The 17,345-nt window shown below is 47.9% G+C and overlaps 1 protein-coding gene across 6 annotated transcripts in view; it reads right to left on the bottom strand.

The window, feature by feature from the left end:
• LOC116971961 (collagen alpha-1(XVIII) chain-like) overlaps window positions 1–17,345 on the bottom strand; it is a 288,785-nt gene that overhangs the window by 104,106 nt on the left and 167,334 nt on the right. For all 6 annotated transcript variants that reach the window (XM_033019180.1, XM_033019181.1, XM_033019176.1 and 3 more), the window contains 4 exons: window positions 15,304–15,474; window positions 13,140–13,166; window positions 11,055–11,117; window positions 7,386–7,466 (listed from right to left, as the gene is read on the bottom strand). In XM_033019180.1, the coding sequence (XP_032875071.1) occupies window positions 7,386–7,466; window positions 11,055–11,117; window positions 13,140–13,166; window positions 15,304–15,474 (342 nt within the window). The remainder of the gene's footprint in view (window positions 1–7,385; window positions 7,467–11,054; window positions 11,118–13,139; window positions 13,167–15,303; window positions 15,475–17,345) is intronic.

Raw genomic sequence — 17,345 nt, 5'->3', positions numbered from 1 at the left:
GGAATATAAAGTCATGAGAGGCAGAAATAAGGTGAATAGCCACAGTTTTTACCCACGATAGATGTCAGAAATAAAGACATAAGTTTAAGGTGATGGGGGAAACATTTCAAATGAACGTCAGGGGCAAAGTTTTCACCGAGAGAGTATTGGTTTTTGTTATACTTTATTATTGCTACATGTACTGAGATAGAGAAAAACTTTATTTATGTGCTATCCATTCAAACCATACCATCCATAAGTATAATTGAGGCATTCACAAATACAACAGGAAGGGCAAAGAGAAAAATGCCTGACTGCAGATTATAGTGTTACCGTTCTATAACAGTACAATTATTGAGAAAGTGCAAATAAAAACGTGATGAGGTTGGTTGGAAGATCAGGATTACTATCTAGCTTGCGGAGGGACCTTTCAATAATCTGATAGCAAAGGTATAATCCCAATGATAACTGATGCTGTTCCTGAATCAGGTGGTGCATGGTTTCAGGCGTTTGTCTCCTCTGCCCTGGGAGAGGGGAGAGGGGAGAGGGGAGAGGAGGGAATAACTAGGGTGAAAATGGTCCTTGATTACAGTTGCTACTTTTATGTGGTGTGTTTATGAAACGAGCTGCCAGTTTCATGGTCGAGATGGGTACAACAATGACAGTTACTGGGATAGGGAAGATTTAGAGGGTTTCGGAGCAGTTGTAGACAAATGGGACTAGCTTGTTTAGGCTTGAGGGCGGCATGGTGGCACAGTGGTAGAGTTGCTGCCTTACAGTGAATGCAGCGCCGGATGCCCGGGTTCGATCCTGACTATGAGTGCTGTCTGTATGGAGATTGTACATTCTCCCCGTGACCTGCGTGGGTTTTTCTCCGAGATCTTTGGTTCCTTCCCACACTCCAAAGACGTACAGGTTTGTAGGTTAATTGTCTTGGTAAATGTAAAAATTGTCCCTTGTGGATATAGGATAGTGTTAATGTGCGGGGATCGCTGGCCTGTTTCCACGTTGTATCTCTAAAACTAAAACTAAGAACTAAAAACTTGGTCAGCACCTATGAGTTGGTCCAAAGGGCCTGTTTCCGTGCTCTACAAATCAATGACTCCTTCAAGAAGCATGTTGCATGTGAAAGCTGAGATTGCAGATACAGCATTAACCACAGCTTGATGACAGCCACTCCCTCCCTCTGCCAGCAGTCACTCCCTTCCACTCCCAGTCACTCCTCACCCTCTCTCGAGTTAAGCATTTTGTCCCTCTCTCTGCAGTCAGTCACTCCCTACCTCTATCTGCAGTAGGCCCGTTGCTCCTTCTGGGCACCAACTAGTGTTACTAAGATGCTGGAGTTACTCAGCGGGACAGGCAGCATCTCTGGAGAGAAGGAATGGGTGATGTTTCGGGTTGAGACGCTCCTTCACAGTGTTACTAAGTTCCTCTCCTAGACAGATATCAGTGACACTCAGAGCCTGTGCAGGGTCACTATTGTACTGCACCTAATACAAGTCATGACAACTCCAAGCCCACTGATTTTGCAATGCCTTGTTGCCCACTGCAGCTTAGTGCAGAGTTCACCCGATGGGCGCTAATGACCCCCTGGAGTGTGAGACGCACCACCACTGATTGGAGTTATTGACACCAAACGGCCAGTATCTTTATTAAACGGTGCCTACGAAAGTTATTGACATGCTGCCCCCTACTGGAATTACAGACACTCTGCTGCCTACAGTTGTAAATGACATACTGATCCCTATTGGAATTACTGACACTGATCCCTGCTGGAAATTATATCACACTGTCCTCTACTGAAGATGGTGCTGTCAGGTAGTAGCTCTACCACTGTGCCATCATGAGATAAAACGACCTGACCCCTACACGATGGCACAGTGGTAGAACTACTGCCTTACAGCACCTGGGTTTGATCCTGACTACGGGTGCTGTCTGGACGGAGTTTGTACGTTCTTCCCATGACCGCTTGGGTTTTCTCCAGGATCTTCGGTTTCCTCCCACACTCCAAAGACGTACAGGTTTGTAGGTTAATTGGCTTGGTGTAAATGTAAATTGTCCCTCGTGTGTATAGGGTAGTGTTAATGTGCGGGGGTCGCTGGTCAGTGCAGACTCGGTGGGTCGAAGGGACTGTTTCCGCTCTGTATCTCTAAACTAAACTAAACTTAACTATTGGAGTCACTCTACTGGACTTTCTGACACGCTGTCCCCTCCTGGTGTTGCATACACTCTGCCCCCTACTGGAGATACTGATACACTGACCCCATGCGAAAATATAAGCGAGTTCTGTATTCCGACTGCGCATGCCCAGGTCAAAGATCACTATGCATAAACATTGCTGGAAAGCAATGGAGCTGTGTACATATACCCCTTAATTTCTTCTGTTTTGTCCAGCTTTGATTCTTCTAGGTTAGAAAATACTGCTTTCAAACTATGAATTAGATATATTTATTGTTCCTTTGTTAAAAGCTAAGATTATTTTTGAAGAAGGCTGAAGAAGGGTTTTGGCCCGAAACGTTAACTATTTCCTTCGCTCCATAGATGCTGCTGCACCCGCTGAGTTTCTCCAGCATTTTTGTGTACCTAAGATTATTTTGTTGTTTTTATTGCTTTATGCTTTGGTGAGTGAGCGAGATCTTGCTCACCCGTGGTCGGGGTCGGGCCCGGGTCTCCGGCGCTGCGGGCGCTGTTGAGTTGCTGCTGGGTTGTCCCCGTCCCTGTCCCCTCCCGCGTGTCCCGTCCCTGTGCAGGGGCGGCCGGAGGCTGCCGGAAGTGTCGGGCTGGGCTTGCAGCCAACGCGGGGATGAGACAGCTGCGTTGCTGCAGCGCTTTGTGTGTATCCCCGTTGATGGCTGGTACTCGGTTTTCGCCAGTGACGGGGGGTTGGCAGGTGGCCGATGGCGGTCCCCGGCCCGTTGGGGAATGGGGTTGGGCTGGAGTTGGCGCTTCTTCTCCGCGCTGGCTGTGGGCCTGGGGCAGTTGATGTCTTCGGTCCGGGGCTGTCGGTTGGCCTGGTGGGACAGGCGGAGTTGAACTGGGGTTGCCGCTTCTTCTCCGTGCTGGCTGTTTTCCTGGGGCCGCTGGTGTCACCAGGTCCGGGGTCGCCCCGGACGTCTCCAGCCACGCCACGGGTGGGGATGGGACACTCGGGGGGGTGGGTGGGGTTGGACAGGGCAGTCCAGTGGCGGTTCGGCAGAGCTTGCGGTGCCGGGGGCCCGGGTTCGATCCTGGCTGCAGACGAGGCGTGGGTCTCCCCTGTCCCCCACTAGCATCTGCCCCCTCTCTCTCTCTGTACACCCCGCTCTCCCGCTAGCTGTTCCTTTGGGAGGGGATGAGGAGTTGACTATTTATGGGAGTCTCGCTGGAATCGAGAGTTTCATTGCTCATTCTTCTTCTTCTTATCGAGTCTACACACAAGATTACTAGTTGTCGAGCTGAACACACTTCTCGGCATCTGCACACAATGGTGTCTGTCTTGTCGCTTCTTGTGCTTCTTGTGCGTGGTGGTGGAAAGATTGGTGGAAACAGGGCCACGACGTGAACGCTCTTTCCTTGACCCCCATTGCTCATTCGTTTTCATAGATGAGGCTGAAGAATTCCATTGTCTTGAAATGAGCAGAATAGTAAAATTCGACTCAGAAAGTATCATTGTTGTGTTCCAGTCTGGAATACATTAATTTTCCTATAATGTGACCACACATCACCCTCGTTCCTCAGATTAATTATATTTTCACACATAAATTATGAATAAAGATAAGAATTTATACACAGTTTCTTCAGCCAGCGCTTTGTTCGCTTTTTCTTTATGGTGAATGACCTTTGACAAATCCCATGATTCCTTGCGCTTTTCGGAATACCGAACTCGCTTATTGGCACACCCTTCTCTTCTAGACTTGCTGGCACTTCCAGCCAAAGATCCTATAGCGCTATAGGATCTTTGCTTCCAGCCTCCTGGACTTACTGTCACCCTTCCCCCTACTATAGTTGCAAACACACTGCTGCTCACTGGACTTTCTTACAGGCTGTTCACTACTGGAGTTAGTGACACACTGCCCTCTACTGGAGTTTGTTTGGTTTGGAGATCCAGCACAGTAACAGGCCCTTTGGCCCACCGAGTCCATGCCGACCATCAATCACCTGTTCACACTAGTTCTATGTTATTCCACTTTCTCATCCACTCCTTGCACATCGGGCCCTTTTTTTTAACAGAGGCCAATGAACCTACAAACCTACATGTCTTTGGGACGTGTGAAGAAACCAGAGCACCAGGAAGAACTCCCCATGATCGCAGGGAGAATGAGCAAAGAATCAGAATCAGATTTTATTCGCCAAGTATGTTTTGCAACATATGAGGAATTTCACTGGCCAGGTCAGTCATACAATTAAAAACAACAGATCACTCAAAAACACATTTTAACATGAACATCCACCACAGTGACTCCTACATATTTCTCACTGTGTCCTTCCTTTTGTTCTTCCTCGGTCGGGGGCCTCAAACCCTCCTTTGACGGGACGGTCTTGACTCCCGTAGCCAGCAGCGTTTGGGTCTTCCGCGTCGAGGCGTTCAGCTCCTGCAGTGGGGGGATGTCAGTTCCCCCCGTGCCGGGCGATCGAACCTCGCGTCGGGGCTGGTCGAACCTTCTGCGGCGTTTGAGCTTCCGACTAGCCTCTCCCGAGACTGCGAGTCCTTGATGGTAAGTCCGTAGGCCGCGGCGGGAGCAATCCCAGGCAGGAGATCCGCTCTGATGTTAAGTCCGCGCCTCGCGGTGGGGCTCACTACAGTCCGATGAGGCCTCCAGCTCCAGCGATGGAAGGCCGCAGAGTCCGGAGGATGTGATCCGAAAATTGATCGCATCTCCGGGAAGGTAGGAACTTGAAAAAAAGTTTTCCCCGATCCCCTCCCCCCTCCCCCCACATAAAACAAACTGAAGTACATTAAAACAAACTTTTAACAAATGCTAAAAATAACAAAAAGGTGAAAAAAACGAACAGACTGCCGGCAGGGCTGCCATCTCCCCGGCGCCCCTGGTGGTCTTCCACACAGATCCGACACGTCGCCTATCCATTCCCTCCACAGATGCTGCCCGACCCGTTGAGTTACTTCATTAATTTGTGTTTTATACAATTGCAGCAACTGCAGTTCCTTGTGTGGCTCAGTTAATGATTCCTTGCCTTCAACTAGTGTTGGTGACAGTGTGTTGCTGCCTGGTCTCAGTGGTCAGGTGTGTAGAGAGGAACTGTAGATGCTGGTTTATATCGAAGATAGACACAAAGTGCTGGAGTAACTCAGTAGGTCCGGCAGCATCTCTAAAAATAAAAGATTGGGGACGTTTCGGGTCGGGACCCTTCTTCAGACCCAACCCGAAATGCCACCCATTCTTTTTCTCCAGAGATGCTGCCTGACCCGCTGAGTTACTCCAGCACTTTTGTCTATCTTTGGCGCCAGTGGTCCACTGCTCCTGACAGAATCAGTGATGTCCCGCGTATTATTGAAACTAGCGACCGACGCTCTGATCCTTACTGGAATTAGTGACTTTCCGCCCCTTATAGACATTCATGCCGCAGTGTCTATGGCTTGAGTTACTAACTTGAGCTGGTGGCACAAGGAAGCGTAGTGAAATGTCCCTGCTCCTGAAAATACTTTCCAGCCATCCATTCATCATCATCCTGAACCTCAGTATGTTCCAACATCTTCACATTCCTTAGTTTAGTTTAGAGATAGAGCGCAGAAACAGGACCTTCAGCCCACCGGGATCGCACTGACCAGCGATCCCTGCGCACTCACACTATCCTACACACACTAGGCACAATTTACATTTATACCAAACCAACTAACTCACAACCCTCCACATTTTTGGAGCGTGGGAGGAAACCGAAGATCTCGGACAAAACCCACGCAGGTCACGGGGAGAATGTACAAACCTTGAACAGACAGCACCCGCAGTCAGGATCAAACCCGGGTCTGTGGCGCTGTAAGGCAGCAACTCTACCGCTGTGCCATCTATGCCTTTCATCGCACTTTCAAATTCTTCTATTGCCGCTGCATTTCTACCCCATGTGAAGCTCCTGACTGCAATATCCTCCCTCTCTGCCATTCCATCAAACTCCTTATCTTTTTACATACAATCTTCAACTTAGCTTCGGTGTCGGATTTCACTGACTTCTCTGGACCTCTTACTCCCAATGCTTTGTTTTCCTGGTCTTTCCCTTCATCTACCCCTTGCTTATTCAAGCTGCCGATGCTCTGCCAGATCAGACATGAACCCATTAGCACACAATCCGCTTCACCACCCAATAACTACCCAACATCATCGGACTCTGGTCTCCTAAATTGCTCCAGCATCAGCCTAGGCAACAATGCTAACTAGGGTTGACAACTGTCCCGTATTAGCTGGGACATCCCGTATTTTGGGCAAAATTGTTTTGTCCCATACGGGACTTCCCTTGTCCCGTATTTGACTGTTACTACTTGGATCGAGGGGACTGTCAGGTCTGTGCGCCGCGTCCGGCACCGCTTCACTTGTCCCGACGTAGTGCAGCCCATGGAGTGCAGCAGCAGCACCTCGCCCATGGTTGGTTGGCAGCCCGGCCAGCTGTCCGACCTTCGGACCTTTGCTTACCGACGACACCTTCTCATGGCCGATCAGCGGTTCATGAGTTGAATGGGGTGCCGGACTTTGCGTGCAGCAGAACACAAAGCCCAGCTGGCGGGCCTGTGGAGGAGTTTTGGCCTAAGCCACGAGATGTTGCGCTCAATGTCCGGCGCCCGGGCCAAAACTCCTCAGCTGGCCCATCAGCTGGGGTTTGTATGCAGTCCAGCACCCGGGTCAACTCATCATTCATTGAATTGAGTTGGTCAATGAATTGCCGTCGGGAATTTGTCCCTTATTTGGGAGTGAGAAAGTTGGCAACCCTAACATTAACTGGCCTTCAGAATTGCTCCACCAGCCAGCACCTTAAAGCCCCATCTCCAGTTGTTTCTTCAGCAAATAATGGGGTTCATCTCATGAGAGCATCTGATATCATGGGTGCCCATTCCTTCTCTCCAGAGATGATGCCTGTCCCGCTGAGTTATTCCAGCAGTTTGCGTCTATCTTTGGTGTAAACCAACATCTGCAGTTCCATCCTACATCATTTTGCCAGTGCTGTTCTCTTTACCTGGCAGGAATCCTGATACACCAACCCCCACCCCCCCCCCCCCTTTTCAAAATCCCCCTCACCCTCTGAGTCCCAGTGGATTTTGAGGCTTGGAACTGGGGATTCAGCTGACATTTTCCTAACAGTAGCGTCTTGCTGCCTGCTTCCATGCGCATCATTAATAATAGGATGGTGGCCTGGCAAAAGCAAACAAGGGTGGTCGGTTTGGATGCTAAGCGCTCATTCGAAGTGTGCCGAACTTTACTCACCAGTCTCGACTGGGGTCCGGGTGGTCCAGGAGGACCTGGGAGTCCGGGAGGACCTGCGGAGCCAGCAAGCCCTGGATCGCCCTGTAGAGGAAGGGAGAGGAAGATGGTGACCATCCACAGCTCAATGTACGCGATGGCTGGGGAAATTAAGCACTTCACACAAACATGGATGCCAGTGGCAAGGTTGTAAACACGATGCAATTGATGTATGTGGCCTACAAGAATATCTGAAGAATTTTTGCATAGTACCTTTAGAAACAGAAACATAGAAAATAGGTGCTGTTTGAGCCAGCCATTCAATGTGATCATGGCTGATCATCCTAAATCAGTACCACGTTCCTGCTTTCTCCCCATATCCCTTGATTCCGTTAACCCTAAGATTTCTATCTAACTCTCTCTTAAATACATCTAGTGAATTGGCCTCCACTGCCTTCTTTGGCAGAGAATTCCACAAATTCACAACTCTCTGTTTTTCCTCATCTCAGTCCTAAGTGGCCTACCCTTTATTCTTAAACTGTGACCCCTGATTCTGGAGAACCCCAACACCGGGAAAATTTTTCTTGCTGTTTAGTTTAGTTTAGAGATGCAGCACAAAAACAGGCCCTTCGGCCCACAGAGTCCGTGCCGACCAGCATACTAACACTTTCCTACACAAGAGGGAATTTACATTTACACCAAACCAATTAACCTACAAGCCTGAATGTCTTTGGAGTGTGGGAGGAAGCCGAAGATATCGGAGAAAACCCATGAGGTCACGGGAAGAACGTTCAAACTCCGTAAAGACAGCACCCATAGTCGTGATCGAACCTGGGTCTCCGGCGCTGCAAGCTCTGTAAGGCGGCAACTGAGCCACCATGCCGCCTGTTTTGTACATAATTTTTACTTTGAATAAGGTTTATTGTAAATTTGAAAAAGCTCACTCCGACCACGGGGGAAAATGGAGGAGGACTGGCCAAGCTCTGTGCCTTCCACCACAGTGATGAATGCTGTGGTGGATGTTTGTGTAAAATTTTTATTGTGGTTGTGTTCTTTATTACTGTTCCGCTGCTGGCAACCCAAATACCACCGACCTTGGTTGTGTGGCAATTAAATTATATCAAAGCTTTGCCGCTGCAGTCCTTGGTGTGATTACTTGTACACATAAAACATTCTCTGTGCTTCTGCCTGGTTAAACACCAACCTCGCTGATGAAACTGGGTTTAATTAAGTTTAGACTCTTTTTGGTGAATTAGTATCCTTTGCAGGAGTACCATTGTATCATTAAATATCAGTTTTCCTCACGTGTTGTTTATTTGAAGAACTTTTAAACGGGAGCAAGGATTTTGTAAAATGTATCTTTTGTGATGTACTTCATATAAAGGCCACCCACAGGCCGAGATCAGGTCGTAGTGAAGTCTTATGGCACTGTCCCACTTAGGTGATTTTTTTGGCGAATGCCGGCGACTGTCACAGTCGTAGCAGGTCGCCGAAAAACCAGCGACTGGACCCCCCTACGACAATGTCTACGACCATGTCTACAACAACCTACCACCATGTCGACGTCAAGCTAGGCAAGCTACCGACAACTGGCGACCCACTAGGACGTCCACCTACGACCACACCTACGACAACCTACGTCCACTCGCGACAAGCTCCAACAAGGTACGACCCTGTCGGCGACAACTGGAGACAGCTGAAGACAATTCAGTCGCTGGTACCTGTCGCCAGTTGACGTAGGTTGACGTAGGTAGTCGCCAATGGAATTCAACACCGGCGACAACCTACGTCACCTAGCGACATCCTACGTCACCTGGCGACAGCACCTACGTCCAGTTACCATCGTTGGCGTCAAGTCCACGGGCGCCGACTGTCGCTGAAAAGTTTTGAATATTTCAAAACCCAGCGGCGACCAGAAAAAGGTACGACTCTTTAGGTGACTGAGGAGACCGTACAGGCGACTCCCCGGCAACCATGTGGCGACAGCCTAGTCGCCTGTAGTCGCCTAAACAATCGCCTAAGTGGGACAGGACCTTTAGGCTTTGTAGCTGCCTCTGAGTAAATGTCATTACTTATTCAGTGGCACCTCTGTAGAATTAGGAATCTGACGTGGAGATGGATGGGAAGTGAAGGCCGAAGGTTCAATATTTATTCAATTCAATTCAATTCAATTCAATTTATTGTCATTTGGACCCCTTGAGGTCCAAACGAAATGCCGTTTCTGCAGCCATACATTACAAACAAATAGACCCAAGACACAACATAATTTACATAAACATCCATCACATTGCTGTGATGGAAGGCCAAAAAACTTTTCTCTCCACTGCACTCTCCCCCCCGATGTCAGAGTCAAAGTCAAAGCCCCCGGCGGGCGATGGCGAATTGTCCCGTGGCCATTAAGCCACGTCGGGTAATGCAAGGTCGCACACCCGGTCTTGGTTTTAGGGCCCCCGGCGCTCGCTCGCAGAGACCCGCCGCCATTCCAAGCCGCGCGGGGCGGTGATGTAAGGCCCCGCTCCAGGAGCTCTTCAACCCCGTAACTCGGGCGGGAGAAGTCGCCGCTGCGGAAGCCCTGAAAAGCGGTCTCCCTCCAGGGACCCGCGGGCTCCCGGTGTCACTGTCCGCCAAACCCGCAGTTGCAGCCACCGAATCTCCGGGGGTCGGGTCGCAGCAGCGTCCACCACAGCTCCACCCGCTCTGGACTCGGCCAGCTCCGCGACGGTGAGGTGAGTTCGGCATCAGAGTCCCCGGTCTTCATGTTGGAGGCCGCTCCTCGTTGCAGCCCCAACGACTACGGAGACCCGACAAAGAAAAGGTCGGGTCTCCCGTGCAGGGAGAGATTTAAAAGTTACCCCCTCCCCCCCACACCACCCCCACCCCCCCACACACATACCCCAACAAAAAATAACAAAAACTACATAAAAACATAGACATAAAATAATAAAAACGCAGACGGACTGCAGAGGCCGCTGCTGACGAGAGCCGCGCCGCCTACCGGACCGAAACATTTATTGTGCTGGAATCATAATTACATGTAACAAAGGTGATACCTTTGAAAATTATAACAAAATACCAGTGGAAAAAAAACCTGATTAAAACTTAAAAGTATTGAAGAGGGAAATGTCAATTCAACTTCTCTGCCACAGAGTTGTACTTTAACTTTGTACAATTACACCATGAGAAACAAATAAGATAGAAATCTAGTAACCTCCAAAAAAGTATCAGTTTGTTGTCACGCAATGTTCCACAATGGTAATGGTGGAAGGGCAGCACGGTGGCGCATCGGTAGAGTTGCTACCTTACAGCGCCAGGGACCCAGGTTCAATCCTGACTAAGGGAGCTGTCTGTACGGAGTTTGTACGTTCTCCCCGTGACCTGCGTGGGTTTTCTCCGTGATCTTCGGTTTCCTCCCACACTCCAAAGACGTACAGGTGTGAAGGTTTATTGGCTGGTATAAATGTAACATTATGGAAATGTAAAGTGTAGGATATTGTTAGTGTAAGCGGTTCACTGGTCAATGCGGACTTGCTGGGCCGAAGGGCCTGTTTCCGCACTGTATCTCTAAACTAAAACTATCATTGTTGGGAGCCTGCCATCTGAAACTGCAGTATGAAGGAAAGAAGTTAGGAAAGTCTGAAGTCTGTGTACTTTATCCCCCATTGTGGCTTTTCAGCAGAGAACTGAATTACATACCTTCTCCCCTTTGTGCCCCAGGTCACCTATTGTTCCTTTGAATCCTTGAGATCCTTGCTTACCCTGGATGGGGAATAAAAAAATGTCTTTAAACAAAAGCTAAGACTAGTTATTTATCTTAAATTACTAAAAATCATGATGCAAAACTTAAACAAATGATCGCATTTATCTACCAATATTCCAAGTACATTCATTACCCAACATTCATTATCTGTTGCCTCTAACGTAGTCCCTTGTAGTCAAAGAATAATTGAATCATTTCTGCAAAGAAAAGCCATTTGACCCGTCGAATTTATGCTGGCTTCTTGTAGAACAAGTGGTGAAGTCCCATTTCATCATCAACCTCCTCTTTTACCTTAAGATTGAGAAGACTTGCCACAATTTCACAAGAAGGTCACGGATGAGGTCAGTATGGGCCCTGTGAGACACTGGGAGCAGTGGGTAGGAAGGGAGATGATGCATGGCTTCCAGCGATTTCACCGAGTCTCCATTAGCTGTCAATAAATGAGCTTGAGATTCGTCACTTTGACCGGTCACAAGCCAAGAAATCCCTTCAACCACTGGAAATCCCTTCAACCAACTCTCTCAAAGGGTTTTGAGAACATCCTTATATTGTTCCCTTAAACCACCTAGTAATCTTCTCCCGTGACTGTACTTGGAATAGTCTGGTGTAAGGTGTGCAGGGGTTTAGGCTGGGACTCTATTCCTTGGAGCGCAAGAGGATGAGGGGTGATCTTTTAAAGGTGTATAAAATCATGAGAAGAATAGATTGGGTAGATGCACAGTCTCTAGCCCAGAGTAGGTGAATCGAGGACCAGAGGACATGGATTTAAGTCGAAGGGGAAAATATTTAATAGGAAATTTGAGGGGTAACTGTTTCACACAAAGGGTGATGAGTGTATGGAACGAGCTGCCAGAGAAGGTAGTTGAGGCAGGGACTCTGACAACATTTAAGCACTTAGACAGGTATATGGATAGGACAGGTTTGGACGGATATGGACCAAAGGCTGGCAGCTGGAACTAGTGTTGCCTGAGGATGTTAAGCAGTGTGGGCAAGTTGGGCCGAAGGACCTGTTTCTACACTGTATCACTCTATGACCCCATGACTCAAAATGAAGCGGTCTCCAATTAATAAGACACAAAGTGCTGGAGTAACTCGACAGGTCAGGCGCCATCTTTGGAGAACATGGATAGGTGACATTTCGGGTCGAGACCCTTCTTTAGACTGATTGGGAGAAAGGCGGGGGTGGGACAAAGCTTGGCAAGTGATAGGTGGATACAAATTCAGAGTGGCAGATGGTTGGACAAAGGGCAGAAATGAAAAAGACACAAAGTGAGATTGGAGTAAAGGATAGAAGAAGCATAAAAGCTTCTTAAAAGTTACCCCCTTGGGCATATATGGAGTGACTGGCAGTGCTCTTTTTGGTGTGTGCATTTGAGCCACTGATTGCCTGGTACCAATTGCAACGAATCTTTGAGGGTGTAATGCCAGATGTGGTGACATGCAGTGAACATTCCATCCCACCCACCCGTCTGTTGTGGAGCGAGTGTTCTGGAAGAATTTTGGCATTGTATTATATATTGGACGGCACTGTGGCTGAGCGGTAGAGCTACTGCCTTACAGCGCCAGAGACCCGGGTTCAATCCTGACCACGGGTGCATGTCTGTACGTATTTTGTATGTTTTCCTCGTGACCTGTTTTCTCCAAGATCTCCGGTTTCCTCCCACACTCCAAAGACGTACAGGTTTGTTGGTTAATTGGCTTGGTATAAATGTAAATTGTCCCTAGTGTGTGTAGGATAGTGTTAATGTGCAGGGATCGCCGGTCGGCACGGACACATGTGGGCCAAAGGGACTGTTTCCACACTGCATCTCTAAACTAAAAGCTAAGAAACAATGTGTGTTTGGCCCAGTCTTTGTGCGGCCATTGGTTGACCATCTTACATGCAGTTCATTAGTGAACAGCGGTTGAATATCAATCCGATTATCTTAAGGTATATTAGAGAACATCAATATCATTAAATATATCTTCTGTGGCCTGTAAATCAACAGCTGCCCAATGACCCACATGAAGTAGATACTTACAGGATGTCCACTTTTTCCAGGGGTGCCCTGAAATGACACAGCACAATTAGAAATTGCCCGACTACAGATTGCCTGTCTTTCAAAGTACAAAGCACAGAGGATAGTAACCCTTGCATCCCCTCTCTCTCCATTCCTCCCCCACCCAAGCCATACCAGCTTCAAGGTCATCTAAAGATAGACACAAAATGCTGGAGTAACTCAGCAGGACAGGTGGCATCTCTGGATAGAAGGAATAGATGATTTCATTCATTTGTTCCATATCTCTCTACATCACCGTCTATATCTCTCATTTCCCTTTCCCCGGACTCTAAGTCTGAAGAAAGATCTCCCCCCGAAACGTTACCTATTCCTTTTCCAAGAGATGCTGCCTGGCCCGCTGAGTTACTCCAGCTTTTTGTATCTATCTACATGTTACTTTGGTTAGGCCAGCGATTGAACATGTTGCCTCTGAGCCTTGGATCACAGTTTGAAGTTCAGCAGAGTGTATATGAGTCACGATGCCTGTGGAGATGCAACCAGCTGATTGTTACATTCTGCTTTGTCAACATTTACTTCACCGTTCAAGACTTCAGTTGACCAACAGTGCCTTTGGTGCCGGCAACCTCTAGCATGCCTCTCGAGATGAAAACATATTAATTGTGGATATGCCACTGGCTTCTCAAACCACTCTCTTAAACTTCTACAGGTGTACAGTAGAGAACATATTGACTGGTTGCATCACGGCCTGGTTCGGCAACTGGAATGGCCAGGAGCGAAGAAGACTGCAAAAAATTGTGAACACAGCCCAGTCCATCACCGATTCTGCCCTCCCCACCATCGAAGGGATTAACCGGAATCGTTGCCTCAAAAAGGCAGCCAGCAACATCTCATCAGGAAAGCTGACTCCGTCCTGGGGGCGGAGTTGGATTCACTGGAGGTGGTCTTGGAGGGGAGGATGCTCCTCAAACTGTGCAGCATCTTGGACAATACAGCCCACCCCCTCCATGACACACTGGTCAACCTGAGGAGTACCTTCAGCAGCAGACTGTTCCATCAAGATGCGGTGCAGAACGCCTCAGGAGAGCCTTCTTCCCTGTGGTTATCAAACTGTACAACTCCTCCCCCTTCTGTCATGGGGTAGACTGACTGACACCCCTCCCCAATCTTTGCACATCCCCAATCCTTTCCACTCGTCACTTTAATTTCATGTTTCATGTATTTTGTGTTTTATGACTGTTGGCAGATTCATTTCCATCCTGGGATAAAGAAAGTTCTATCGTATCGTTTCGTATCGTATCAGAGACACACACCACCCTGGCTGCACACACATTTCACCCCTGCCATCGGGAAGATGGTACAGGAGCCTGAAAACTGTAACGTCCAGGTTCAGGAACAGCTTCTTCCCTACAGCCATTAGGCTATTAAACACAACAACAAATAAGCTCTGAACTAAATAGACTATTATTGTTATTATTGTTATTGTACAATTATTGTTTGTTTTTCATGTGTACGCACGTGTGTGTACATATATGTGTGTGTACATATGTGTGTGTGTGTGTGTGTGTGTGTGTGTGTGTGTGTGTGTGTGTGTGTGTGTGTGTGTGTGTGTGTGTGTGTGTGTGTGTGTGTGTGTGTGTGTGTGAGTATGCACACACTGAACTTTTTTTCTCATTTATAATATTGTTTACAGTGTACTATGTTTACATATTCTGTTGTGCTGCTGCAAGTTATGGGCCTGTCTCACTTGGTGACTTTTTAGGCCACTGCCGGCGACTGTCAAAGTCGTAGCAGGTCGCCAAAAAACCGGCGACAACCTATGTCACCCTGGCGACAATCTACGACAGCACCTACGTCAGGAGAAGTCAAGCTACGCTCATTGGCGACAAACCCACTGTCGGCGAAAAAATTTCAACAGCAGCGACCAGAAAGACGCTACGACTTTTTAGCGCGACTGAGGAGACTATTCCCGGTAATCACTGGCGAACATGTGGCGACTAACTAGTCGCCTGTAGCTGCCTAAAAAACCCATTAGAATGTCATTGTTCTGTCTGGGACATATGACAATAGAACACTCTTGACACAGAACACACAAGGATGTTTGGCACATGGTTTCTTTTGTTCAGGGTTAATTAAACAGAAGATAAAGTGGCAGGGCTGCCTGAAAGGACACTGTTAAATCACTCACTGGTTTGCCATCCTTCCCAGGCGGACCTGGGGGGCCAGCTGCTCCCGGCGGGCCAAATTCTGCAGGATTATCTTCTCCCGTTGCGGGCAGGCCCGAAGGTCCAGGAGCTCCAGGAGATCCTCGTTCACCCTTCTCTCCCTTGACTCCAGGCAATCGCAGTCCACCCTCACCCTGCAGATCAATCAACAAAAATCCAAGATGGCATGATTACGGATGAAAAAATCGACAAACCTCACATGAAGAGAGATTGATAGATTTCTATATCAAATGGATTTAATAAATCAGGACTATAACAGAAGAGTCTGAGGAAGGGTCTCAACCCAAAATGTCACCCATTCCTTCTCTCCAGAGGTGCTGCCTGTCCCGCTGAGTTACCCCAGCATTTTGTGTCTATCTTCCGTGTACACCAGCACCTGTAGTTCCTTCCTACACTATAAAATATAACAACAGAAAGAGGCTATTCATCTTGGATAGCACGCAACAAAAGCTTTTTACTGTACCTCGGGACGTGACAATAAACTGAATTGAAACTGAACGGAACTTGTGGTCTGTCCTTACTTTGTTGCAACTATGATTGTTTTTAAAGTGCTCTATAAATAAAATTATTATTATTATTATTATTATTATTATTCTAATTGCCTTTTAAAGGATCTTTTGGACTATGCTTGAGTTTGTGGCAGAGAATACCATGTTAATACCAACTCGGGCAGCACGGTGGTGCAGCAGTAGAGTTGCTGCTTTTACAGCATCAGATACCCGGGTTCGATCCTGACTGTGGGTGCTGTCTGTACGGAGTTTGTACTTTCTCCCCGTGACCTGCGTGGGTTTTCTCCGAGATCTTCGGTTTCCTCCCACACTCCAAAGACGTACAGGTTGGTAGGTTAATTGGCTTGGTATAAATGTAAAATTGTTCTGTGTAGGGTAGTGCTAATGTGCGGGGATCGCTGGTAGGCGCGGCCTCAATGGGCTGAAGGGCCTGTTTCCACAATGTATCTCTAAACCTGAGTAATAATTTATCTTTGAAATCTCTTACAATTTTTTAAGTTAGTATTTAAATCTGCTCCCGCCTCATTTTAAGGGGTAGGCCATTTAGAACGGAGATGAGGGAAAACCTTTTCACCCAGTTGTGAATCTGTGGAATTCTCTGCCTCAGAGGGCAGTGGAGGCCAATTCTCTGGATGCTCTCAAGAGGGAGTTAGATAGAGCTTTTAAAGGGCCTGTCCTACTTTCACGACCTAATTCACGACCTCTGCCTAGTTTGCCCTTGACATACTCGCAGCATGGTCGTCACGAGGTCGTAGGTAGGTCATGATGCTAGTCGTAGGTTCTCGTGGTATCAAGTAGGTCGGGGCGTTTTTCTAGTCTGGTGAAAAATGTCCACGAGTAAAAAAGGTTGTGAATTAGGTCATCAGCCAGGGCAATGTTGACTAAAGTTAAGGAAAATCTGTTCCCAAAACGTTAACGTGCAAGTCGAATCAGTAGTAAGGAAGGCAGACGCCATGCCAACATTTAATTCAAGAGGGCTAGAATACAAAAACAGGGATGTAATGCTGAGGCTCTCTACGGAGGCGCTCACAGTGGCGCAGCGGTAGAGTTGCTGCCTTACAGCATAATGCAGCGCCAGAGACCCGGGTTCGATCCTGACTATGGGTGCAGTCTGTATGGAGTTTGTACGTTCTCCCTGTGACCTGCATGGGTTTTCTCCGAGATCTTCAGTTTCCTCCCACACTCCAAAGACGTACAGGTTTGTAGGTTAATTGGCTTGGTAAAAATGTAAAATTGTCCAAGTTGCGATATGCAGAGTCCTGCCCTGCCAACTACAAAATTCAGAAGGTTCAGAAGATATAAGGCACTGATCAGGCCGCATTTGTAAATCTGTGAACAAGATATCTGTGGAAGGATGTGCTGGCTATGGAGAGGGTCCAGAGGAGGTTTACAACAATGATCCCAGGAATGAATGGGTTAACATATGATATGCATTTGATGGCACTGGAGTCGGTAGGCGGCGCGACTCTCGTCAGCTGCGGCCTCTGCAGTCCGTC

Source organism: Amblyraja radiata, chromosome 4 (assembly GCF_010909765.2).
Source record: "Amblyraja radiata isolate CabotCenter1 chromosome 4, sAmbRad1.1.pri, whole genome shotgun sequence".
NCBI lineage: Eukaryota > Metazoa > Chordata > Chondrichthyes > Rajiformes > Rajidae > Amblyraja > Amblyraja radiata.
Note: the sequence above shows the minus strand (reverse complement) of the source record. Positions and strands in the feature narration are given on the sequence as shown.